This window comes from Podarcis raffonei, chromosome 13 (genome assembly GCF_027172205.1).
Source record: "Podarcis raffonei isolate rPodRaf1 chromosome 13, rPodRaf1.pri, whole genome shotgun sequence".
NCBI lineage: Eukaryota > Metazoa > Chordata > Lepidosauria > Squamata > Lacertidae > Podarcis > Podarcis raffonei.
This window is the reverse complement of record NC_070614.1, coordinates 25,846,657-25,872,526: the sequence shown is the minus strand read 5'-3', so window position 1 is coordinate 25,872,526 and position 25,870 is coordinate 25,846,657. Positions and strand designations below refer to the sequence as shown.

Sequence of the window (25,870 nt, the reverse complement as noted above, 5' to 3'; positions counted from 1 at the left end):
TAACTCCATGACATTTTTAATTTATTTGTATTGCACTCTTTAAAGAAGTAGGAGCCAAGAGAAGAGGACAAACTATTTGCATTCATATTAAATAAAATTAGAATTGGTTTGGGTGACAACATGTAAATGGCAAAAGTGGGGAAATAGATTCAAAGCTCCCAAAGTATATCAGTGAATGAAGAACAGGGTTCTTTCTCTTAGAAAGCTGGACTTCTGTGGGGTTTCTTTCCTGCATGTAAGTGCTTCTTTTCTTCAAAGTGCTGACCTCAAGCTTGCCGTTTGATTTCACCAGTATGTGTGGCAACCACTTGTCCATCCACACTCTCCTGAATGATTTTTGTTAGATGTTGGCTGGGAGATCCATATCCTGGAACAAACGTGGGGATACATTATTATGCAAGAAGCGAGGCGTGCTCTATTACATAGATAAAGATGTTTGGGACTGAGGGACTACCCAACTGAACTATCAGAATTGTTATAGCACCGTCCTATAAATTTGACATTGGCACACAGGCTCCTGAATGCCTTGCGTACTAGAAAAATATGAGAACATGATGTAGAGTCATAGAATTGTAGAACTGGAGAAATACCTAGGGTCATCTAATTCAACCTCCTGCAATACAGGAATCACAGCCCAAGAATTCCTGACAGATGGCCATCCACCCTCAAATGAAGGACAGCTCAACACCTTCTGAGGGAGTCTGTTCCATTCTCAAACAGCTCTTACCATCAGAAGCTGCCTTCTAATGTTTAGTCAGAATCTCCTTTCTTGCAGTTTGAATCCATTGATTCAGGTCCCGGCTTGCTCTATCTTCCATGCGACAGCCCTTCTGATATTGAAAATAGGGGCGAGGAACCTCAAGCCCAGGGACAGAATGCGGCCCTCTGTGCCACTTCATCTGGCCCCCAGAAGTCTCCCCAGGCCATGCCTTTCAGTGGCTCTGCTTTTCATCTCCCAGTGTTTTGGCCTGACTGGGAATGTTTCATTGAACTCTGGCAATGCCTCAGTAGAGGCCAGAGAAGGGCCAATCAATGTGCATAGAAACTAGCCTACCGCGTGAAGGCAACATTTGGTTTGCCCACTTTTGCCTCTGTCATGTGGCCCCTGGAAGGCTGTCCAGCAGGGAATGTGGCCCTTGTGATGGAAAAGTTTCTCTTAACTTGAGGTAAGCATGACATTTACCTCATAAACATTTTGGCAGTGACCAAGCCAAGACATACGCAGAGCAGAAGGCTGAATTCTGAGGAAATTATTCTTCCTTCACACTGTTGCGATCCCACTCTCTAGTTTTGTGAAAAACTTTGCTCCTCATGAAGGAAGTGTTTCTGTTTCTGCCTCTTTTGTGGAGTGTGGGCAAACTTTGTAAACCTATTGAAGGGTATGGGGTTCTGCTTATCTTATTAAATGTAAGAGATGGCCGGGGAGTGGGAATATATCTCCCTCCACTTCACTCCTTTTAAATCCCCACAGCGAAACATCTGTTCACAATGGACTTACATTTAATAATAATAATAATAATAATAATAATAATAATAATAGTAGTTTTGTCTGCCCATCTGACTGGGTTGCCCCAGCCACTCTGGGCAGCTTCCAACAAAATATAAAAAAACAAACATTAAAAAAACTTCCCTATACAGGGCTGCCTTCAGATGTCTTCTAAAAGTCATAGAGTTGTTTATCTGTTTGACATCTGACGGACAGGTGCTCCACAGGGCTGGCGCCATTTTGAATCTTACTTCACATAGGGTATGGTGCTTAACAAGAAGCCTTTTGTGAATGCAATCCTGTGAGCTGGAGCATCCACACACTTAGCTCATATTCACAGCCAGATGTTGCTCACCTCTGGACCCAGCAAGGATGTGTAACTCTTTTGACCCTCATAAGGAATCATTCAGTGGCTGCATGCCAGATGTAGGTGGAGCAATGGATGTGACCCTTACCTTTGTACAGGACACAACTTCCCAGTCATGCACACACCCCACCCTTCATTTAGAGGACGAGCACGCCGCTCATGTTTTTGAGATAGAAATTCTCAGTGGAAATCCACCCAGATGCAAACATAAACAAAACACATAAAGAATATTGGGACTATCCTAACAATTATCAAGACTTTTACCTCTAGAGCTTGAAGTGGAGCCCGTCATTCTGCGAAATGACAAAAAAAGGCAGCATAAATTAATATGCACAATGCAAATACCCATACGACTCTATTTCTATTTCTTAATTAGTGTTAGGGGGTGGGCACTGTACACAGCCAGGTGTCCCCCCTCTTCTTTCTGTGTCTGAGACTTTTAAGTTGTCCTTTTGCTAGTCTTTCACAATAAAATCCCGTTTCTGGAAAAGTTCTCATTGTGTCTCTGTTGCTCCCCCAAGTTCCTTACAAGGGCACTCTGCTACCTGGAACAAGTGATTCAAAGTGACTCATGCTGTGCTTATTTGCCTTCAGAAAATATGCTAGTCCCTGAGCCATACAGACACCAGCCTGTCTTCCAGAAGAATAGGGCCAGGGGGGGGGAGTTCCCCTTGCACATTTGGGCTAAAATCTCCCATCATTTATGTTTCAGCTAGGGTTATACTTTTGAATATGGAAATGTAGTTTGCAGGTCTGTATGGAGACAGGTGACCCAAGCAAATGTGGTCACATGTGCATTGCCTAGTGCAGTGGTTTTCAACCAGTGTGCCTAGGCACCCTGGGGTGCCTTGAATGATGGTTAGGGATGCCACGGATAACATTGGCCTCTGTCCCTTTTTCCTTCCCTCTCTTCCTCTGATGCCCCCTCATATCTCGGCTTCCCAAAGGCTTGCACAGCTGTTTGTTGCAGCAGCCGTGGCTACAATCTCCCCAGGTGAATGGTGTCTCTGGGGCTGGCCATGGGGTGCTGGTTGCCAGGAGCTTAAGTGGCTCAGAGACCAGGGATGGCTGTGGCGGCTGCGCAGAGGACTCCCAAGGAGAGGGGAGAGGAGGCTGAGGGAACACTCCACAAGGGAGACTGTTCAAAAAAGAGTGAGAGGCTGCCAGCTCTGCAGACAAGGAGTGACATAACTGGGCTCCTGAACTCCACAGGGGTACCACAGAAAGTCAAGGGAGCCATGGACTCAAAAAGGTTGAAAACCTATGTAAATTTTGAGTAGGGATTTGCATATATGCTACCTTCTATCATGCATAGAGAGAGTTACCTTATCATGCATAGAGAGAGTTGCACATCTGAAGGGGTAATGTCCAGTGCATTGGGATGAAGTAAAGGTAAAGGGACCCCTGACCATTAGGTCCAGTCGTGGCTGACGCTGGGGTTGCAGCGCTCATTCTTGCTTTATTGGCTGAGGGAGCCGGCGTACAGCTTCCGGGTCATGTGGCCAGAATGACTAAGCCGCTTCTAGCGAACCAGAGCAGCACACGGAAACACTGTTTACCTTCCCGCCGGAGTGGTACCTATTTTTCTCCTTGCACTTGATGTGCTTTCGAACTGCTAGGTGGGCAGGAACTGGGACTGAGCGACGGGAGCTCACCCTGTCACTGAGATTCGAATCACCAACCTTCTGATTGGCAAGTCCTAGGCTCTGTGGTTTAACCCACAGCACCACTCGCGTCCCTGCCATCTAAAAGCAGCCCTAAATGCCACATAAATGTATTTTTTTCCAGGCATGTACCTGTATACATGATGGGGCCTCAGTTTTCCTGCCGTGCACTTTGTCTGCATAAAAACATACCAATTCTATGTAGATACCAGCCATAGATTTCTTCTTTCCTTTGCCTGACTCAATATTAACTTTCCCTCACCCATCAATCTTTCCATCCAGAAGCTCGCGGTAAGTCGCAATCTCCTTCTCCAGACGGGTTTTGATTCCGAGGAGGACCTTGTATTGGTTATTTTGAGACCTGAGGTCGTTGCGGATCTGGCTGAGCTCTTCTTCACATCTGGAGATGACGTGTTGGATGCTCTGAAGCTGGAAGGCGTAGCGAGACTTGGTTTCATCCAAGGTGTTTTCGATGGCGAATTTCTGAAAAAGAGAGAAGGGTGGGGGATCCAATGATATCATCTTCTGTAAAATATTTGTGGTGATTTAAAGAGAAACCCCAGAAACTACAGTTATTTATTTGAGGATTTGTAAATGACGGGCTCAGCCTAGCAGCAATTGCAGGATTCACATCTTTAACATGCCTATAGTCATATTAGATGGCTGTCAGGTTAAGCAATAACTACATTATCCATCATCTGTTGTCTTCTTTCTGCCCCCACTTCCCTACTGCCTAACTAAATTAAGAATGTAATTTGTTTAAGACAGGACTTTCATGTACGTCAGTAGTGCCATGGCTTAATTACTCTCCCTTTGTACCAAATATTGATCCTTGTGGGGGGAATATTTGTTTGTTTGTTTATTGCATTTTTAGCCCACCTTTCCCCATCCCAGGAACTCAACTGTGGCATACATGGTTTTCCTCCTTCTCATTTCATCTTCACAACAACATTGCCCCTCTAACTAGAACTTTGTTCTTGAGGGCTGCTGGAATGTAGAACCTAGGAAGCTGCCTTATACTGACCTTCCTACCTCAGTATTTCCTAAACTGACAGGCAGCAGCTCTCCAGCATTCCAGGCAAGGGTCTCTTCTAGCCCGACATGGAGATGTCAGGAACAGAACCTGGGACCTTCTGTCGGCAAAGCAGTCGCTCTGCCACTGAGCTATGGACCTCTCACTGTAATGACCATTGTTCTCGTGAGCAATGTCTGTTACATCCTCCTCTATCTTTGGCTAAGTTACCTTGTTCAGCTGCGTCTGCAGGTCGATTTCCAGGTTCTGCAGAGTGCGGTTCAGGTCGGAGATCTCCTTCCGGTTGTTCTGTAGTTCTTCCTGGCTGGGCGCATCTTCCATAGACTCACTGGCAACCTGTGGAACAAAAAAAGTAGCAACACATTTTGTTTGTGCTGTTGGAGACTCCGCTACTCTTGCACAGAAAGGGCCTGTCTACAACAACATGTATGTTTATGGATTGTCCGATGCTGACAAATTGTGGGAGGAAAGTATTAAGATCTGTAAAGCCTACTTTTTTTGGGGGGGGGAGGTTGAATTAAAATTGTCAGATGATAATATTATCCTAAACCACATACCAACATTATGTGGTTTGACAGCGGGTCAGTGCAAATGGATTATTTGCGTCCTTACTTCTGCTAAAAGTCTGACATTGATACGTTGGAAAGATAATACCACGGCCCCCTTTGAATGATGGATAGAAAGAAGATATGACTACTCTTGCAACATACAAACTGATTGCTTTTATAGGTAGATCGTGTATGGAAAAATATAATGATATTTGGAATGCATTTAGAAAAAAGCATAATGACTTCTTAATAAGTTTATACTTGTTAGGATAACAGCACTGTTTATATACCTATATATTGTATTGTACCACGGTTTCAAGTAGTTTTCTCTATTTTTGTTTTGTTTTGTGTTCAGTTTTTTCCACTTTTTTCCACTGCATCTCTCTACTGAAAATGTTCAATAAAATATAAATATTTTTAAAAGTCTTTTGTTTGTGCTGTTGCCATGAACAGACTCACCTGAGCCTGCTTGGAGCATCACACCCTTCTTACAGGATACTGTGAGAATCCTTCCTCTGACCTGCCTACATAAGGGTGGGGAACCTCAGCCTTGGGGGCCAAATGCAGCCCTGTTTCTGGCCCTCGGGACCTTCCCTTGAGGGGTCAGCTCTCACAGTCCCTGCTTTGCAGCCTACTTTGCAGGGCAAAGTGTTTTGCCCTGGCTGGCATGTGTCCTTCAGCTCTAATAATACTTCTTGCTTGCCGGATGGAAGGGTTTGTGAGTGAGTGTAGAAACTCACCTGCTGCACAAAGGTAGAATGGAGATTTGTTGCCCCACCCACTTCCGCCTCTGGCCCTGCCCACCATTTGCATGTGCCCCCCAGAAGGGAACAGGTCCAGCTCTAGGGTTTCACCATCCTTCCCCTGGAAGATTGCTGTATGACCTCCCCCAATCCAGGAAATGCTCTGTTTCCCCCCCAGAATAACTCTTCGGGAGATGGCATCAATTAGGCGCAGAGGCTGGCATGTCCTCACTTGCCAGCATGTGCCCAGGTAGGGAGGAAATCTGCTTTGTGGCTGGTCCTTTGAGGTTTGGGTGCTAGCAAAGCCGTCCATGCAGCAGTGAACGGCATTACCTCATATCGGGAGGTGGCGTTTCTTAACTATTCACACCTAAGCAGGCACTTTGCCTGCCTGGAAGTCAGCTTATTCATAATCGCAGGGACAATGGGTATGGAAGAACTCCCTGGGGCACTGTCGATTCCTGGAATAGGATTAAGCCAGCATGCCCTCGTAGCACCCTGAAGCCAGCTCCTAATTTGTGGGTGGCCAAGGTATCAAATTGTAGCCCTAGTATCCCCAAAGGTGTGCCACCCATCAGGCCGTGCCATGACACCCACCGGGCTCTTGCCCTTATGTAACTCTGTGGTGTGATGCCTCTATTGACTTGCATATGGAGAGGGAAGCTGTCCCACTCCAAGAATGGCTGGTGGTGAGAAGTTCACCCTTTCCAAGGGCTCTGTTGTTCAAACAGAGTTTCCCCAGCCATTTTTACAGGTGCAGGTACTTCTCCCATTCAAGTCAATGTAGAAATTGTTCCACCACTGAGTTGGGGAGTTGTGTGTTGTCTCTCTTTGTACTTCTCTCTCTCTCTCTCTCTCTCTCTCTCTCTCTCTCTCTCTCTCTCTGTTGTTTTCATGTTCTCTCTGTACATTTTCCCTTGGTGTGAAGAAAACATACACACACAAAAGATACATATGTGTACAGAAAGGGACATTGCATGCCCCCCACCAAATGGCAACCATTTTGTGGTCATGCCTAGCTCACAACACTTAAAAATACACATATGGGTCCAGGGTAGCCCAACAGGGCTTTCTCCATCTCCCTCATGTCGGAGATTACCTGCTGCTGGAACCAGGCATCAAGGCTTTGGCGGTTCTTTTCAATAATGGCTTCATAATCCGCTCTTATCCCTGCCAGGATCCTGGCCAGATCTTCTTGTGGAGCAGAATTCACCTTCACATTCACCTTGAAGTCCTTGGAAGCGCCGTGTGCTTGCATGTCCTGCACATGAAGGGTTAAAGATGGAGGTTAACGTAAAGGACATCATCAGAAGTGAGAAGAGCCCATGGGATGGCCACATTCCAATCTGTCCTCCCTCTTCTCTTTGGGTGAGAGGCGAGAATTATTTTAAGGATGATGTCCTTCCCTCTTGCTCTTTGCAAATCTCATATCTGAACTTTCTCTCTCTTCCAAGCAGTTTCACCTTCCCTGAAAGTCTCTAAAGAATGTGATTGCCGAATAAAATAGGGCACACTCCTGCTAGATGAGACCAAAGCCTAATCAGATCCTATTTCTTACAGTGGCCAACCTGATGCCTCGAGGAAGCCCACCAGCCGTGCATGAAGGCAACAGCCATTTCTTGTTGCTCTCCCTTTGGAGACAGCAACTGCTACAGGTGTGCCTCCAGTTCACTGAAATGAATACATGTCAGCCCTGAGCAGGCCTACCTGCAGCAAACTTGGAAAATTACAAGGTGATGAAATGAGATGCTGCCAGTTGCAAATCAGGTTCTTGGGGCAAAAATGCAAAACATACAAGGGAAGCCCCTTGGATTAGCAGAAGTTGTCAAAACAACTGGCAAGGAGGAAACACTGTATGTGGTCTGCTGGAGCTGGAATGAGCAAAACAAGGGGACATGGACAGAATCTAAGGCCAACAGAAATGGAATTGGCCCAAGCATGCCTTTCAAAGAGTCTGCACCCAAACACAGAGAATCATAAAATTGTAGATCTGGATAGGACCACTACCATCATCTTGTCCAACTCCCTGCCCAATGATAGGGCTGGAACCCACAACCCTGAGATGAGTCTCATGCTCATTGGGGTCTCCCTGGGTCTCTTAGAGGGTTTTTGAGGAAGAGAGAGGGATGGGTCTTTATGGATCTATCAGGCGTTTATGGATTTTTCCATGTGCATCCAACCCAACATTATGAGGGAGGGCTTTGTAAACTCTAAAAGATATTCCAGTGGTCCACGAGCAGAGTTGCTGCTCCAACCCCTCCAGCTCTCCATGAATTTGCACAGTCTTCTACTTGTATCCACACCCAACATGTTGGGTTGCAGTTCAAAGGAAGGGGGAAATAGTAACAAAGGCGAGCTCTCAAAACTGGAGTGATGGGCCTGTATCCTTCCTGGTGGTCCCATTGCCAACAATGCACTGTCCCCTGTATGTGGCCTAAGAGAGGCGCAGCCGCTTCCAGGACGGATGATCATGTACAGTTAATTGAGACAAAGTTTAGAGGAGTTGCTGTTGTTGGTTGGCAAATAAACAGCAGAGATGACAAAGGAGAAGCAGGTGAGGTGGAGCTCAGGTGGTTCAGCACAGCTTACACCTGTATCTCTGGCTCCAATGCCCATCCATTAAAAAGTAATTAAGAAAACCCAGAATCTTAGCCCGGGGAGAGATCTCAGCAATTGTCTCTAGCCCAGGGAGACCAGTGCTGGTAGAACAGGATCCCTAAACCTCATTAGAAGCAGATGAGATTTCCCCATATTTGTCTTTTCAACAGGAGCTGACTTAGCTGTGCTCCAAGGGAAGAGAAAATTGGGTCAGGGCCTGAGTGTGAGAAAGCTCCCTTGTTATCTTGATTCTCCCCTCCTAGCTATCATAAAAAAAACTCCACCTGTATCTCATTCCCACTTATTCCAGAGACGGGGAACTGGTGGCTCATCAGAGGTTCCTGAACTCCAATTCCCATCAGTCCTAGACAGCATGGCCAGTGCTCAGGAGAGCTGGGAATTGTAGTTCCAAAACATCTGGAGAGCCACGGCTTCCCTGGGCTTGCTTTATTTCTTCCGCAGAAAAATTACACTGATGTAATTTAATTTGTTATAGGTGCGTGCATGTGCTTGTTCCTGGAGAATCTGCACAATTGGTGATTTTAGGTGTTTGCTTGCTGGTTATTTGTTTCTTTTCAGAACTGACATCCCGCCCTTTAACAGAGGTCTCCCGGCAACTTCAGATCAAAATATCAAAACAATGGAAACACATGCCAACTTGTTGACTGTTTCTTCCTCTTAAAGCTAGCTCATCACAGACAATTGCTTCCCTGTCGGTCTTAATATTTAACCAACAAAGAAGTGCAGAAGTAAGGCACAGAGGTTGCCCCGCAGATCAAAATTCCTGTGACTCGGCAGCCTACTTTTTTTGCATAAAAACAAATTAAGCAATGTGGAGGCCAGACTGCAGGACTTGGTTCCCAAGAGAGAGAATTTAAATATTTTTGGCTAAGTATTGAAGGGAGGGGATGACATGGAGGTTTGGGGCTCAGCCGATGTCTGGACTGGGCAAGTCCAGGAGATCCTATCTAAGTTTATGGCCAAGCACTAAGCCCCTTTGTGTGCATAAGTGAATCAACTATAGCGAAGTCTTTCATTAAATATAGTTTCCTGTTTCACCCCAAACTGGAAACTGTGATTCACAACTTCAGAACCAGCCAAGATAATAAGACATCTTTCAACTCTGGCTTAATATCCAAAGCTACTGGTTGCTCCTATCTTGCCTTATTAATCTGATATATGGCAATCAAATTTGCCTAGTAACTGGAGATGACTGAGATGGTCCAAGGGTCTTGTATCAATCATGTGCTCTGCCACTGGGAAAGTGTTTGTGCAAGAAAATCTGGAGGGCGTCTTTAAAATAGGAGACAGAATATAGACAGCAAGTGTATGATCTTCTGATAGGTGGACTTCTCTTTTTAAAAGAAATCCAGGGCTGGGGCGTACTGTAGAAAAACTGAGTCCTGAAGAACAGTTAAATTGTTCTTTAAAAATCTTGGATCTTTACTTAAGCATACTGTACTTTTCCGTGTATAAGATGAGGTTTTTTTCCTGATAAAATAATATCAAAAATGGGGGGTTGTCCTATACAGGGTTGTGCAGAGGTGGGACGGGGGCTTGGTTGCTGCCACGAGCAGGGCAATCTCCCCCCCCCCATTTTCTTAAATTTTAGTCCCCCAAAATAAGGGGCGTCTTATAAACAGGGGTGTGTTATACACTGAAAAATACGGTAACTTGATTTTTGGGGGGGAAGGGGGATAGAATTCTTCTTCAAAACCTGAAACTGTTCTTTTCATCTAATATCAATAGTTTTACACACACAAAAATGTATCTGTACTTTGCCAAGTCTTGCTGCAAAAGCTATAAAGGTTCTGTGTAATTACCGCAGGAGCAGCTGAATGAAAACACATAATTACTCTGTAAACAACCTAATTATTAAACAAGCCAAACTGGTATGGTAAAGTTCCCTTCGTTGCAATATCGTTCTGTGGTTTACATAGTGACAGTGCCCTTGGGAAGCTAAGGGGAGGATGCTAAAACCAGCCAGTGTTCAGAGCACATGAAAACTGTGATGCTTTGTGCTGATTGTTTGGTTGCAGGGGACAACTGCAATACATTTTTGAAAAGGGGTTTCTGAACTAATGACACCAGCCAATGGAACACTAATGCATGTTGGTTAATCATGTTCTGCATTTATATAACTGTGTCCCCTTTGATAGTTAACACTACAGAACTCTACCACTAGAAACGCTTTAAGGTTGCAATAGCTGTATTTTACCTATGGTAGCAAAAATTAGATATTACCAGAAGTTAACATAGTATGCAACCATTCGGAAAACAGTAATTTGAAAAGATCAAGGGAATTAAAGATTACAGGTCAACGGAAAAAGTTTTGATAAAAAGCCAAGTAGAAGAATTTTGCAACAGGCAGTGGGAGAGGAATGAGAAAGTGAAGAAAGTTGTAGCTGCATCAAAAGAGAGAAAAGGGAAGCCACTGCAGCCGGCATGGAAACATAGACGACTAGCCTTTTAGCAGGCAAGTAAAAAATCAACCAAAAGCCTTTCATCAAGCAGAGGAAGGACCTTTTCTTCTTCCATGGTTAGCAGATAAGGTTGGGTGGCAAAGGAGCAGGGGAAGGGAGCTTTCTCACTTCTCTTCATGAAATTCCATCAATTCATTGTTGCCAAATGACTTGCTAAATACTAGGCTGGAGTAAGTGATATTTCATGTTATGTTGCATGGCACAGTGAGGCCATTTTTAGCAGTAGCCTGATGACAAGTGTAATGGGCTATTCTTCCCTGACCAAAGTGTATTATATTACTATAGGACACATGCAGGCAACCCTTGTAGCATCTGTAGGCTCCCTGCTCCCCACTGAATGTTGGAAAGCCCTTTTGCAAACAGCCATGTACTGTGCTTTGAAGTCCCTGCCCACCTGTCAAATTTACCCCTCCAAGAATGGAGAGCTGAGACTCTGGCCTATAAGCAAAAAAAAGAATGCTGAATCTATTTCAGTTTCTCTTTCCCCACCCCCCAATCTTTAGTTCAGTTTGTCCCGCTTTTGCAAACATTTTTATTTCAAAAATTCACATGAAAACATGTATGCATTTCTGTATTCTGTTCTCTTAGACCTTTTCACAAGCAATATCCCAGCATTCAAGGGACATTGAAGCTGGCTGGCAGGGGTGGAACAATCTGTCAATTTTGTATCTCTTGTTTTCTTGTTTTCCTCATTTTTTTTCAACCTTAAATTCAGTTCTCCATGTTTCTGCAGTAATTTGAAATTTATTTATTTATTTAAAAAATACTAATGAAGATTCATCAGCGTTTTATTTCAAATTTCTCCAAATAAAAACTTCTTTTGTCTGCAGCTTTGACTAAGGTACTTTTTTTTTTGGGGGGGGGGGGGAGCAACTTCTCCTAATGCATTTTTCTATGTTTACTTCCATTATTCATTTTTGCAAATGCTCTTTTGGTTGGAGAAGTACATTGCAAAATTCACGAAGGCTGCGTTTCAGTTCTTATACAGTGTGACTGTAACAAATTCAGCTTTAAATGTAAACTGAAGTGAATTTCTCTCTGATCTGTACTGGTTAAGGGAATCTTTCTGAAATATGCAACATCCTTTGTGCTGTCGTAATCTCAGCAATGGACCATGGGATAGCTGTGCCAAGCTATATATGTGTGTGTTCTACTGAAGAGGGTTAAGGTAGGTTAAGGTAGTTTGAGAGGGCTTCTGGACTTGGCCAGAGATGCTTTCGCTCAGTGTAGGCTGTTGTGCCCATGATATCCATTCCTGGCTGTTGTGCCCATGATAACCATTCCTGGCTGTTGTGCCCATGATATCCATTCCTGGCTGTTGTGCCCATGATATCAATTCCTGGCTGTTGTGCCCATGATATCAATTCCTGGCTGTTGTGCCCATGATATCCATTCCTGGCTGTTGTGCCCATGATATCCATTCCTGGCTGTTGTGCCCATGATATCCATTCCTGGCTGTTGTGCCCATGATATCCATTCCTGGCTGTTGTGCCCATGATATCCATTCCTGGCTGTTGTGCCCATGATATCCATTCCTGGCTGTTGTGCCCATGATATCCATTCCTGGCTGTTGTGCCCATGATAACCATTCCTGGAAAGGACAGATCTGGCTGTGGTAAAATGTAGCTCGGTCACATAATGTCCACACTACTGAAATGTGCTTTATGTGGGGCTGCCTTTGAAAGAGTGTTCGGAAACTTCAGCTTCTTCAAAGTACAGCTGCTAGGCTATAAACTGGAACTGGATATTGGAAGTATGTTGCACTATTGCTGAAACAACCTCACTGGTTCTCAGTTGGCTTCCAGGCCCAATTGAAAGTATTGGTTATCGCCTTTAAACCTATATACTGTTTTGGACAGTTGACTGAGAGAACGTATTTCTAATGGCTGCAGTCAAAGATTGGATTCCCTGCCCAGAGAAGACCACCTCACTTCTTCCCTAATTATATTTTCAGAAAGAATTCGGTTGTTAATGATATGAGTGGACAGGTATTTTTCCTGTTGTTCTAGCCATTTTATGGTGGAATGGCCCTTTACTGTTTAGGTATACCTTGACTGTATTTTTACTGTATTTGGGGTGGGATATCAATATTTTAAAGAGAGAAATGCATGCCCGAAATTTAAAATGGAAATAAAGTGTGTGAGCTTTGTGCAAAACAAGCTCCACTCACACTACCCAACAGATAGTGCTAATGTAGCCCACAATCTCCTATTTGAATTCAACGTAATTATGATATGGCTTATCCAAAACTCAGCTTTCAAGTGGAGAATGAGTCAAAGAGGATTTGATTCAGGGAATTAGTTTTCTTCAAAAGCAATAAAAGTCATCTTATGAAAGTCATCTTATGAGCCTTATTTTAGCAGATATGGAAATTTCCCCTACCTCCTCGTGTTCCTTCTTCTTGAGGATGTGATCTTCACGGAGAGCTTCGATCTCCATTTCCAGGTCTGTTATGATGATTGTCATGTTGTCGAGTTCCTTGCGAATGTTCTCGACGTCATCCTGCACACTTTGCCGCAGGGCCTTTTCTGTCTCATATCTTAGCCAAGGAGAGCAAAGGAAATCAGTTGAGGGGACTGGAGACACACGAGGACTGAGCATACAGCTTTGAGGACTCCAGCTAGCCTACCTACTGGATGCCCTTTTCCGACTTCCATGCTCGTACAATAAAAATATTGATTTGGAAAGGCACAATGGACCTTTCCATATAGTCTTCCACATTCACAAAGTTCAGTGAAGCTGGATGCACCCATTACATAGATAACAGAGCAGCTCTTGAGTTTTCGATTGGTATTCGACAAAGATGGGCTCAAAGACTTGGTTCCTAAAGCCAATTTTCGCTACGGGCCAAGTTACACATGGTGTTATTCAAGCCATGTGCCCTGAGGGCGGGGTTTGTTGTGCAGAAACAGCCTGAGCAGGAGCTCCAATTTGGCCTGGAACACATGGAAGTTGGACTAAATGACTATTTGGGCCCCTTCCAACTCTGCAGTTCTGTGATTCAGCCCTTTGCTGCCCATTACAGTCATAATCTAGATGCACACACCTCACCAGGTCCGCAATTCGCACAGGAGGTGGGGAGGAAGCTTCCACTGGAGCGAATGGGATCTCCCCCCACTGTACAAATTGCAGACTGGGGCAGAGGGCCGCTAGATCAGAACTGCAACAAAAGGTGAAGCCTACAGCTTCCTGTGTCCCATTCCAAACTGAGTGCACACACTTCCTGGCACTGGCTATTTCTGCAAGCGAAAAAATTGCCATTGCCCTTCAGTTTCTCAAATTTGTTTTTCCCCACAGTCCCACTCAGTTACTAGAAATGAGTGATTCTGGAAGGGTGGGGGAAACAGCTTAAAGGAGCAGAGGAAGGTGAAGTGGAAATAGGCAGCTTCCACTTCCCTTCCATGCACACTCACCAACCTTATCTTTTTAGGTAAATCAGCAAATACATATTGAGTAAATACATGTCAGGTTTGATCCTGAATATACCCTCTTAAGAACATAAGATGAGCTTGCTGGATCAGGCCAAGGGTCCATATAGTCATAGGATCCCCTGAGGGATAGCTCAGTTGGTAGAGCACGAGACTCTTAATCTCAGGGTTGCTGGTTCCAGCCCCACGTTGGGCAAAATACTGCTGCATTGCAGGGAGTCGGACTAAATGATTCTCACAGTCCTTTCCAACTCTACCATTTTATGATATAACAACAACAACAACAACAACAACAACAACAACAATATATTTATACCCCGCCCATCTGGCTGGACTTCCCCAGCCACTCTGGGCGGCTTCCAACAAAATATTAAAATACAGTAATGCATCAAACATTAAAAGCTTCCCTAAACAGGGCTGCCTTCAGATGTCTTCTAAAAGTCTGGTAGTTGTTGTTCTGTTTGACATCTGGTGGGAGGGCGTTCCATAGGGTGGGTGCCACTACTGAGAAGATGAGCCTGCTGGATCAGGCCTGTTTTCACAGTGGCTAACCAGATGCCCATAGGAAGCCCAAAAGAAGGACCTGAGAGGAAGAGGAGCAGCACCATCTCCCCACCTGTGATTCCTAGCGACTGCCTCCGATAGTGGAGGCTGAAGATAGCCATTGGGGCTAGTAACCATTGATAGCACCAATCTCGTTTCAAGAGGCAGGGGAAATGGAAAGGAAACAAGCTGCGGTGCCTACATAATTCCTGAGGTTTCCTCAGCTATCCAGAAAAGGAAACACACCTGCCTTGAGCTTTCAGCCTCAGCCAGGTATGTTATGTGGTGGCAGCCACAAATGAGTAAGAAGCAGTGGGGGGAAGGTAAGACCCCTTTCAACCCTACGCTCCATTCGAGATTGGCCTGCTAGCCAGCCTAGTTGCTGGCCAAGGACCTAGTAAGTAGGGCACCATAAATGGCATGACTCCAATGGTGATGATTTCAACCAGGGTTAACCTGTGGTGCATCTAACATTACTGTTATTATTTATTGCATTCATTAAATTACTTGGGGAATAGGTTGGCTTTATTGCACCCAAACGACCAGGTTGTGAAGAATTAAGGACAAATTCTATGTCCTTTGCCCATCTCTGTTTCCATGAATAGGAGAGGAGTTAAAGGAATAACTTACTTGAGCCTGAAGTCCTCAGTGGCCATTTTAGCATTGTCAATCTGTAGCACGATGCTCGCATTGGCAACCCGTTTAGTCTCAATCTGTAAATGAGAAAGAAAGAATTCATCTCATTGCAAATGTGGAATGAAAAGCTCAATATTGGGGGGGTTGGGGTTGGCAGTTGTTGTTATTGGTTGGTAGGGATGAACAGATGGATGGATTTCTCAATTTGGGTTTCTCTCTGTGCCTCATTTTTCCAACCTAAAGTGCAGTTCATCACATTTATGCTTCAGTTTCCTTTTTTAAAAAATGTCCTCACAAAAACTGATCAGTATTTCAGTATATTTGTTTACTATATAATGTGCAAATATTTTTTATGCAAGCAATGTTCTCTGACGTAATGGCTTTTCATGAGCTGAACCTATCACTTGCAAACATCTGAAATGTTCTAACTTTGTAAAGCTTCATATTTTAAATGCAACTTTTCCAAAGCAAATTCACATTCACATTGTTATTCTGAAATATGTAAATCAAATGTCAAAAAGGGAAACATTTGCACCTGCCAGTATCTCTTGATCATTTTGGTTTTGGCCATCTTCAGTTCTGAATTCCCAGCTCCCAAATACTAATGGTTGTTACTTAGCTACCAGATGCTATTGGACATTATATCTAATGCATGTGAGTTACCCAACGCAACCTGATGTTAACGACGATTGTTTGCTGACCATTAAATGCCATCAAATTATCAGGTACAAGCTATTTTCAAAGAGTTTCCGGAGGATCCCAGAAGTCTTTGGTAGCTTATCAGATGTTCAACAACAACAGCAGCTGAAAGGCAGTTTGCAAACCACAACTGATCTTCCGCTGTGATGCTCAACCACTGATGCATGCTTTAGGTATGTTAAAGGACACACACCACCTGTTCACAGGAGATGAGGAGGAGGGCCAACAGTGCCTTCCGTGAACTGAGTGTGTGCCCTGCAACAGGGTTCAGAGTCTTCTGCACAGCTGAGGGATTCTATGATAGTGTCAGGCATCACAGGATCCTACCCCCATGGTAGGTTGCCAGGAATGGATAAGACAAGGAAAGTTCTTACCTACGGCTTTTCATTCAATATTCACAGAGAGAGGCTTAGAAAGGTAACCTCTTGGAATAATGGTGTTGCCCGGAGTAAATCTCCCCTCCCCTTCTCTCCCACTTCCTCATTCATCATCCCTTCTACGGGTGGCGCTGAGGGTCCTTTGCTTCTGAGCCCTTTGCTCTCCTACTTTTAAGGCTCACCAGGTTCTGGGAGATGGTGGGTCTGGAATTATTTTTAGTGACAATGTGTCAGCCAGCTGCTCCAGCTCTGCCGCCGCCTCCTCTCCCATAATTTCCCAACTTTCCCCCTCATCTTCCTATGAGCTGTGATCTCCCTCAAACGCCTGTTGTAATTCTGAACTGTCTGCCTCTTCTCTGGAAGGGTCAGGCTGGGGAGGCGGTCTCCACCATTCCTCCTCTGCCCAGTCCCTGACAGATAGACTCTTGATACCTGGGTGCCATGACCTGTAACCCAGGTGCCTGCCGTGGACCAGGAAGCACGTCAGAACCCACAGCACACAAACCTATGCTCGCCCTGTCTGCCACAGAACATGCTTCTGATGCACAACTGACTTCAGCCTGATAAGTGCTGAGTCTGCATAAACACGTTCTCAGACAGCCCCAGCCACAACGTATCTGTGCCATTGTGCTGTACAGTGGTACCTCGGGTTACATACGCTTCAGGTTACATATGCTTCAGGTTACAGACTCCGCTAACCCAGAAATAGTACCTCGGGTTAAGAACTTTGCTTCAGGATGAGAACAGAAATCGTGCTCCAGCGGTGTGGTAGCAGCAGAAGGCCCCATTAGCTAAAGTGGTGCTTCAGGTTAAGTACAGTTTCAGGTTAAGTACGGACCTCCAGAACGAATTAAGTACTTAACCCGAGGTACCACTGTACTGGAAATGTATTGGAAATATAGGCATGTCTCTCTCTTTAATGCAATTGTTTTGCACACTTAATGCAATTGCATTTGTTCATTTAATCCCAGATTGAAGATTTCAGAAATAACTTTCCGTTTTCTCACCTCCAAAGGGAAAAGGATGTGAAGTAGTTTAAAAACTATTTTTCTTTTCTCTCTGCAGCCCCCCTCCCTCACCCGTGAATAGAAGATGCATTTCTGTCTTTTTGCTAGCAAGGAGGGCCTCTCATTTTCTTATCAGCTCAGCAAGACACGCCAAGAGCTCACTGACCTTTGCAGACTAGGAACTTCAAAGCCCCAGAACAGTAACTCACACTAATGAGGAGAACTTCATGTAAGCAGATAGCAGAAAAGCAACATTTTGTATGAGACAAATGAATAGCAAATTTCTAAACTTTGCTCACTGTTGCCATGGTCTCACTAGTGGATAGGAGTGTGCTTTTTGTAAACCAATTAGAAGTGAGTGTGAGGGGTCCATAGGCGGTCCACATGTTCTAGTATCCAATCATATTGCTGAAAGGGACCGTTCATGACCTAATCATGTAAAAAGAATGTTATAAAAGTGTCTTGAATTTTGTGTCCCGAGCCCAGAATTTGGAGAATTCCTCTGGATCATTTTAGTCTTACTGCAGTCTGCAAGAAAATCTGAACTCTTTCCACATTGCTGCTGCTATTTGGCTAAAAATGACCCGCATATTTCTCGTACCTCCCCCCTTTGTAAGGTTCTTATGGATCAAGGTTCAATGACCTGACTTGCCCCCCACATTGAGAGCGAGGAGCTCTAGCAAGTGACAACATAAGCCTGAGGCTCCTTTGAAGCCTAGAGTTGAAGAGCAGAGGAAATGAACCCCCATTCCAGTGGAAGCCTTGGGTCCATTAGGCTCTGTGCTTGCAGGACACATAAAACCCCTCCACCACTGCGTTGGCACTGAGAATATTCAGTGCTTTTCTTCTCCTGTCCAACTCTTTGAACTAGGAGTGTCCTTCAGGCACAGAGACAGAGCAAGCCGTTGTGCTTCTGGATCTCCCAACTCAGACCCGGAAGGGGGAGGCCCCATCACTTTGCCTTGGAACCAAGCTGGTACTCAGCTGCACTCATAAGCCATCAGCCTCTGTCTCCTCTTCATTTTTGAACTGTGAGCGCCAGCAATTGTTTTCGGCCCCTGCACTTCATAGCTTCAAGCTCAGAGCTGGAGTGAGGAGCAAGATATTTCCCCATTACATCATGCTCTGTGTTTCAGAGTTGTAGCATAAAGTCAGAGAAAAGATCTCCATTCCTTCAGCCAGCAAGACAAGCCAGGGATTGTTGACTGCTGTAACAGATATGACACAACAGGCAACAGTGCTCAAAGTCTGTAAGGAAGTTTGGAAACCACTGAATATTCCTGTACATAAGGAATATCTTTACTCCCGGTTCATGTATTGTTTTGGGAAGTGCAAATTACATCACTGAAATGTGAACCAGACCAAATTTCTTCCGTGTCCCTAGCTGCTGTGTCATTCTCTGCAAAACACATCTTTTTGGGGGGATGTAGTTTTACCGTTTTACCGTTGGAACTTGAGATACCCTTAATCTGTCTCTAAAGTACCACTAAGACAGCCTCTCTAGCCTTTTCTTGAAAGACCTGAGTCGTATCACAGAGCCAGGGGGATCCATGCCATGAATGTGTTTGTTAAGCGATGACAGGGAACATTCCTGGGCAAATAGTCTACTCCTCTGGGGTTGCCAGAAGAAGCAATGCAGAAGGCTGCAAAGTTAGTTCACAAATGCAATTAACACTTTTTCACTCCAAGTTCTGACGCTTGTTGTTGTTGAACTGTAGAACAGGAAAAAGGCGGTTGCGGAAATCTTGGAATCAATGACCTATATTTTCAGCATTCCTTGTTCTTCCTCTTCTTCCCCAAGTGCATGCAAGAAAGGATGCCGTAAGCACAGAGCCTACACAGCAAACACCTCCAGATGATTTCAGCAAGAGGGCAAAGCCATATATTACAGGAGAACACACACATACATACAGGGATTTTAGCCAATCAGTTTGTACCTTGAGTGTAAACAAAACTCATGCAGAGCCACACAAAAAGAAAACTTAGATGGTGGTGTGATAAGGTGCTGTTGAGACTACATCTTGCAAAACATCCTGGCTTGAGCTGAACTTATTCATGGTGCTTCAAAGAGAGCAGAGGGCATCCTGAAGAGCATATTGGGAGGAAAAGTCCTTAACAGCAGGGCAAAATGTATTGACAACATAGAAACCATAATTCCTAGAATTGTATCCTGAACCAGTGAGGTTCCTTGCTCCCCCATGTGCCTATGTTTTCAGAATGAACTGTTTTCCCTCTGCTTGCCCATTAATTCTAACACAGGAAGGATATGGAGCAAAGTGTAGGAGGGAGGCAGACTAATGCCAACCTTCTAGTTGGCTCACAGTTCTCTTGACTATGGAAGCAGACCCCCAACACACTAGCAAAATCCACATTTACTGTATATGTGTGGGCGCCAAGATCTAATATGAACCTTTATCTTGGGCCAAGCAAATTATTTCTCCACTGGGTAGCAATCCCAGTTCAAGCCAATAGAAGCTAGGGGAGAGTTTACTGGCAGAGCAAGGTAGTTTGAATCTGAAGTGAGGAAAAATGAGGAATGGAGATTGCATTAGGCCCTCATTTGTTGGCTGTAGTCTTTGTTCTGCCCTCAGCATGCTTCGGTAACCCTCTAAACCAAGTCTGAGGAAAGCCATTCGGGGGCTGAGAAGATCGGTGGCTGAAGAGTAGTTGGCCAAGTTCAGGTTGGCCAAGTTCAGGCTTCTTGCTTTAGATGGGGGAGTCAACATCGTAGCCCTCCAGATAATGCTGGGCCACAACTCCCATCAGTCTCAGCCAGCATGACCAATAACAGTCAAGGATGATGGGAGTTGTAGTTCAACAACCTCTGTAGGCCACCACATTGGCTACCTCTAGCTATAAATCATGCCAGCTCTAATCCCACATGAGCCAGCACAGAGGCTGTCACCATGCAGAAAGCGTTACTTAGCATACAGCAGTACAGTTAGGCAGTTTTATTTTTAATTGTTATTTTTGTTTTATGAATCACTTCCCATGAACCACCTGGGCTGTGATCCTATGAGGGTCTGTCTTTTAGGTGCTCGTGTGTTTTACTTCAAAATGTGGTAAGATAGGCCTTGCTGCTCATTCTGCTGAGAGGGGCCCTGCTGGATGCCATTTTGCAGAGCTCTCTGTGGCAGCCTCTCCCAAAGATTATGGGAGGTACAAATTACCCTCATTCAGAACCGGAACGCTCTTCAAGAGCTAGAGCACACCGTTGTGAAAAGCCTGCCTTCTTGCCTTATATAGCAACATGGAGTTAAAAGTCATTAATAGGATTAGTCACAGGGATTATTGCCTAGTTAAATGGGCATTATTATGAGCCCCAATTAACATCCCACTTAGGCATGAAGACATGTGAGCATGAAGGCAGCTTCAGTTGACGCTTAATGTAGAAATCTTGGTGAGAACCAGAAATTCTCTTTAATTATCGGGAAATTACATATTTGCTGAGAGGGTGGGCTGTTTGTAAGATTAGAGCAGAAGTGTGTATTTTCCTGCACAGCCGGCCTCATGTGTACTCAGAGACACTATAGCAGCTCCGTCCTCTTAAGATTGACCCAAAACAATTTGCTGCCTTAGGTAAGAGGCAAAATGTTGGGCTCGCCTATTCCATGTATGGAACTGGACCAGACTGGCTGTTGCATCTTACTTCTGCGCAGGTGATGGGCCAGCATCTTTCACTAAAATGAAGGCTGGGAAAGGGGGTGCAGGGCAGTCCCTATGGCACACAGAACTGTGACCTCCAATACCCCATCCCCACTACCCAGTCTCAATATCTGCCACCTGAGGCAGCTGCCTTACTTTGCTTACTGGTAGGGCTGGCCCAGCATCCTCCTACATTACAGGAAGTCAGGGCAGTCAGACTTGCTGAAGGAACCTTCCAAAATGAGGTTGTTTATGGGGATGGGTATATCTCTTGCTACCCAGCTTGCTATGAGCTGCAAAGTACTTGCACCACTGTGTCTCCGTAAATGCGCTGAAAACAATGCGACGGGTGACATACAGCACCCAAAATCCCTGCCTGCCAAGTTTACAGTATATAGGTCAAAGCAAAAGGTCCAATTCTGGTTTTATTTATTTTAAAAAACATTTCAACTACAATAGTTGCTGAGTGGTGTACAAAGGTACAATGTAAAATGATCAGTTAAAACTATAAAATCAAACCTCTATTATAATGCCTACTGGAATAACAACAATAACAACAACAACAACAACAACTTCAACAGCCACCAGAAGTTCAGTAGGGAAGGGGCCTGCCTGACTTACACCGGAAGGGAGCTCCACAAAATTGGGCCCTCAATACAGAATGCATAGTTCCTCATGGATATGAGCCATGCATCCCAGACATGGGGGGCCACCAACAGTGACTCCCCCGAAAGCTTCCAGGATTGGGCAGGGATGTAAGGGATTAGACAGTCCTTGAAGTATCCTGGACCAAAATAGTTAAGGAACTTGTAGCTTAATGCAAGAACCTTGAACGCAGCCTGGTAGCATATGGGAAACCAGTGCAAACTTCTGAGCACCAGAGTTGCATGAGAGACTGTCCCCATCAGCAGTCTGGCTGCAGCATTTTGCATGAGCTGGAGGATCCCTACCAGGCTCAAGGGTAACCCCACGGTGAGCACACTGCAGTAATTGGGACTTGAGCTTATTGCGGCTGATGATACGGTGCCCAACTGGTAGTATGAAATGGCATAGTCAGGATAGGCCTATATCTTTAACCCTGGAAAGCTCAGGCATACTATCGGAGACAATATATGCCTTGCAACCTTTCTGAGCTCTCGGCAGCAATTCACCCAGTTCACGCCTCCAGCTGTTTACTACTGACTTTTTCCTCCATACATATCTTCAAAAGTCCAAGCAGTGAACGAGAAGCGGTTCTGAAACAAATATAGGTGGCGAGAGGAGACACAGACAAAAAAGTTCTGCAGAGTTGCTATATCCCAGGTGCATTCCCTTTGTGTAATGACCTTCAGGCTGCAGATGGGAGCTCCACTGAGAGAATGTCACCCCCAGGCCACATCCACACCATATATTTAAAACACTCTGGTACCACTTTAAATAGTCATGGCTTCCCCCCAAAGAATTCTGGGAGCTGTAGTTCATTAACGGTGCTGAGGGTTGCTACGAAGCCCCTATTCCCCTCACTGAGCTACAACAGCCAGAATGGTTTTGACAATCTATCCCTTTTCCCAGGGAACTCTGGGAATTGTTACTCTGTGAGGTGAACAGGGGGTCTCTGCACAACTCTGAGCACCCTTAACAAACAACAGCTCCCAGAATTCTTTGAGGGAAGCCAAAACTGTTTAATGTGGTGCTTTAAATGTACGGGGTCGCCCAAGATGCCTGCATGTCAAGGAGAGTTGGGTGGAAGTTCTCACTCGCACACCACCTCATTTGTTATGTTTCTTTTTATAAATGAAATTCAGTTATGAGACCCCCTGCCTCCGGTTTGAAGTGGTATAGTCCAGACTCAGGGCTATCTCCGGCTACTGTTTCTGAGAGTTAGGCCAAGGTTACTTGCAAGGAGATGAATGAGTAGAGAACTGTAAAGTAGCAAACATCTTTACAAACGGGAATAACAAGCAAATTAATTTTCTTCAGCAGTGGTCTTTAATTTGGCTTTTGACACTTGAGGGGTATATTTCTAGGGCCCACCTCATTTATGTGATTCTAAGTTGTTTTAAACTGGTTTTTAATACAGTGGTACCTCGGGTTACATATGCTTCAGATTACATACGCTTCAGGTTACAGACTCCGCTAACCCAGAAATAGTACCTCGGGTTAAGAACTTTGCTTCAGGATGAGAACAGAAATCGTGCTCTGGCGGCATGGCAGCAGCAGGAGACCCCATTAGCTAAAGTGGTGCTTCAGGTTAAGAACAGTTTCAGGTTAAGAACGGACCTCCAGAACGAATTAAGTACTTCACCTGAGGTACCACTGTATTGTGTTTTAATGTTGTAACCTACCCTGGAACCTTAGGGTGAAGAATGGTTAACTAATCAATGACGACGACGACGACAACGACGACGACAACAACAACAACAACAACAACAACAACAACAACAACAACAACAACAACATTGCTTGCTAACAGTGGGGAATAGGCTGTAACTCTGCAGCAGAAGATCCCGGTTCGATCCCTGGTACAGCTGGAAAAGATTCCTTGTCTGAAAGACTGGAGGGTTGCTACCAGTCAGTGTAGACAATACTAAGCTATAGGGACCAATGGTCCAAGTCGGTATAACACAGATTGCTATGTAAACAAATGCTGCCCAGTCTCATCTGCTCGCTGCTCAAGATATCCCTCTAAGTCATACTCAGAGCAGGCACATTCATCCGAATGGGTCTACTTGTGATGTCAGTGGGATATCATCCGATGCCTTGCACTCACTGGGTGACACGTCCCCTGGATTCCCATCCATATCTTATTGGAGCATGTCATCCTTTTCAGCTTGTTCAAGGTCTAACCCACGATTTAGAAGGGTGTCTAGGCTTCACTCCTAAAACTAGCATCCCGGCATATTCTAACAGGGACATTGTGCTCTTGCAGGAGATGTAGGTTAACTAAAAATTATGCTTTATAATATATACATGAGATGCATGTATATAGAAATAGCTGGCATCATTTCAGTCGCGGTGTATCTGAGAAGCAAGAGCGAAGTGCAACATTCTGTCTAGAATTCAAATCGTGTTCTGTGCACATTGGAAACGCAGTGAGTAGTTTGAGTCTGAAATGTTAACCCTAACCTTAACCTCCCCACTCCACCCCAAATCAAATTTACCTTCTTTAATATAATAAAAACTTATGGGGTAACACAATTCTTAATTTAAAATCCAAAGATTAGTATTAAGCATTAACACACCAAATTCAACAAATTGTGCTGCCAAGCCCATAAATTCCACATTATCCACAACTGCAATGTGATAAAAAATATAGAAATATGAACATTTCCCCCCTGAGCAAAACGGTAGTTAGGAGAATTTGCTTGAGAATGTGTGTGCTTGAAAATATATATATTTCAGGGTTGCCTCCCCTCCCTCTTCACCCTTTCCTACCCTTGGAATCCACACCTTTCCTTGAGGACAGCTCTTAAGCAAACACCCAACAGAAGCAACCATTTCAGATATTTATATTGCTGAGCTGAACGAGTACTTGAATTCCCCCATGGAGGAATGTAAGCCAGTCTGCGCCTCCTCAGACTTACCTTCTCGTGCATGTCTGAGATGTTTTCTTCGTAATCCTTGAAGTCGTGCTTGGTGCCCTGAGACTTCTTCTTGTGCCAGTCCCGGATGCAGCCCTCCAGCTGAGTGTTGGCCTCTTCCAAAGAACGCACCTTCTCCAGGTAGGAGGCCAAGCGGTCGTTCAGGTCCTGCATCATCTGCTTCTCGTTCCTTCCCATGAAGATGTCCCCGTGGCTCCCGCCGAAGCCCCCCCAGCCTGCCCCGGCATCAGAGGCCAGCCAGGTGGGTGCTCCAAAGGACATGGGGACAGGTAGACAGCCACTTCCTCCGTGCAGAGTGCCAGCTCTGTAGGGATCTCCGATGTGTGAGAAGCTGCATCCTGAAGCACCCCTGAGAGATCCAGAAGAGAAGTGGTAGAAGCCTTGGCCGGAGTTCATTCTGACATCTACTAGGAACCGAAATAAACACGCAAACACTCCCTCTCTTTCCTGGCAGCGTCTGAGAAGTGCCTCAGCCCTCGCTAAGTGCTTTTAAGCCTTTCCTTGTGGGAGTTCCCTCATGTTAAACAACTATGCCAACAAGGATTGTGTCATCATCATAAAACATGCGTTTCCTCTTGGTCAATTCCAAAACCCTGATTAACCGGCAAATGTGATTGTCATTCTCTGGAACGCCGGTGACATACCAAAGGTGCTTCTCTTTTCTTCCCCCGTCCCTTCCCTCCTCCTCCTCTCTTCCCTTTTATTTTGCTTTTTGCATGATATCAGTGAGGTGTGGCCACCCAAGGGAGGGGTGGAGCCGAACTGTGAGAGCCCCAGCCTCTGCTTCAGGTTTCTTTCAATCACATGGCTCGGTTTGTTTTGTTCAGCTGTTTGCAGCAGCAAGAAAAACTGCCTGAATTACACATCCAAAAACACCGAAGGCCAGAAAAGGGGTTAGGCTCTGGGGCTCTCTGCGTGCCATTTCTGAACCAACTTTTATCGTGGTTTGGGGGGCGTTTTTTAAATCAACTTTAAAAATCAAATTTAAAAATCAACTTGCGACTCCCCTGAACACACGGACTGTTTTATAAA

At 44.9% G+C, this 25,870-nt stretch overlaps 1 protein-coding gene across 1 annotated transcript; it reads right to left on the bottom strand.

The window, feature by feature from the left end:
* On the bottom strand, positions 1 to 25,545 carry LOC128399898 (keratin, type I cytoskeletal 23-like). The gene is made up of 8 exons (XM_053361742.1): positions 24,821 to 25,545; positions 15,524 to 15,606; positions 13,305 to 13,461; positions 6,941 to 7,102; positions 4,761 to 4,886; positions 3,780 to 4,000; positions 2,118 to 2,146; positions 1 to 367 (listed from the first exon to the last, which is right to left on the bottom strand). Exons 1-8 carry the CDS (start codon positions 25,232 to 25,234, stop codon positions 267 to 269), a joined length of 1,293 nt encoding a protein of 430 aa, XP_053217717.1. The 5' UTR covers positions 25,235 to 25,545; the 3' UTR covers positions 1 to 266.
* Between the last annotated feature and the right edge of the window lie 325 nt (positions 25,546 to 25,870).

What these genes read in the sequence shown, in the direction of transcription:
- LOC128399898 (XM_053361742.1), bottom strand. Translation starts at nt 25,234, where the DNA reads ATGAACTCCGGCCAAGGCTTCTACCACTTCTCTTCTGGATCTCTCAGG. An exon ending in TCTCAGACATGCACGAGAAG is followed by an intron (nt 15,607 to 24,820) that starts GTAAGTCTGAGG and finishes TCTCATTTACAG; the next exon opens with ATTGAGACTAAACGGGTTGC. An exon ending in TGCAGACGCAGCTGAACAAG is followed by an intron (nt 4,001 to 4,760) that starts GTAACTTAGCCA and finishes TCTCTTTTTCAG; the next exon opens with AAATTCGCCATCGAAAACAC.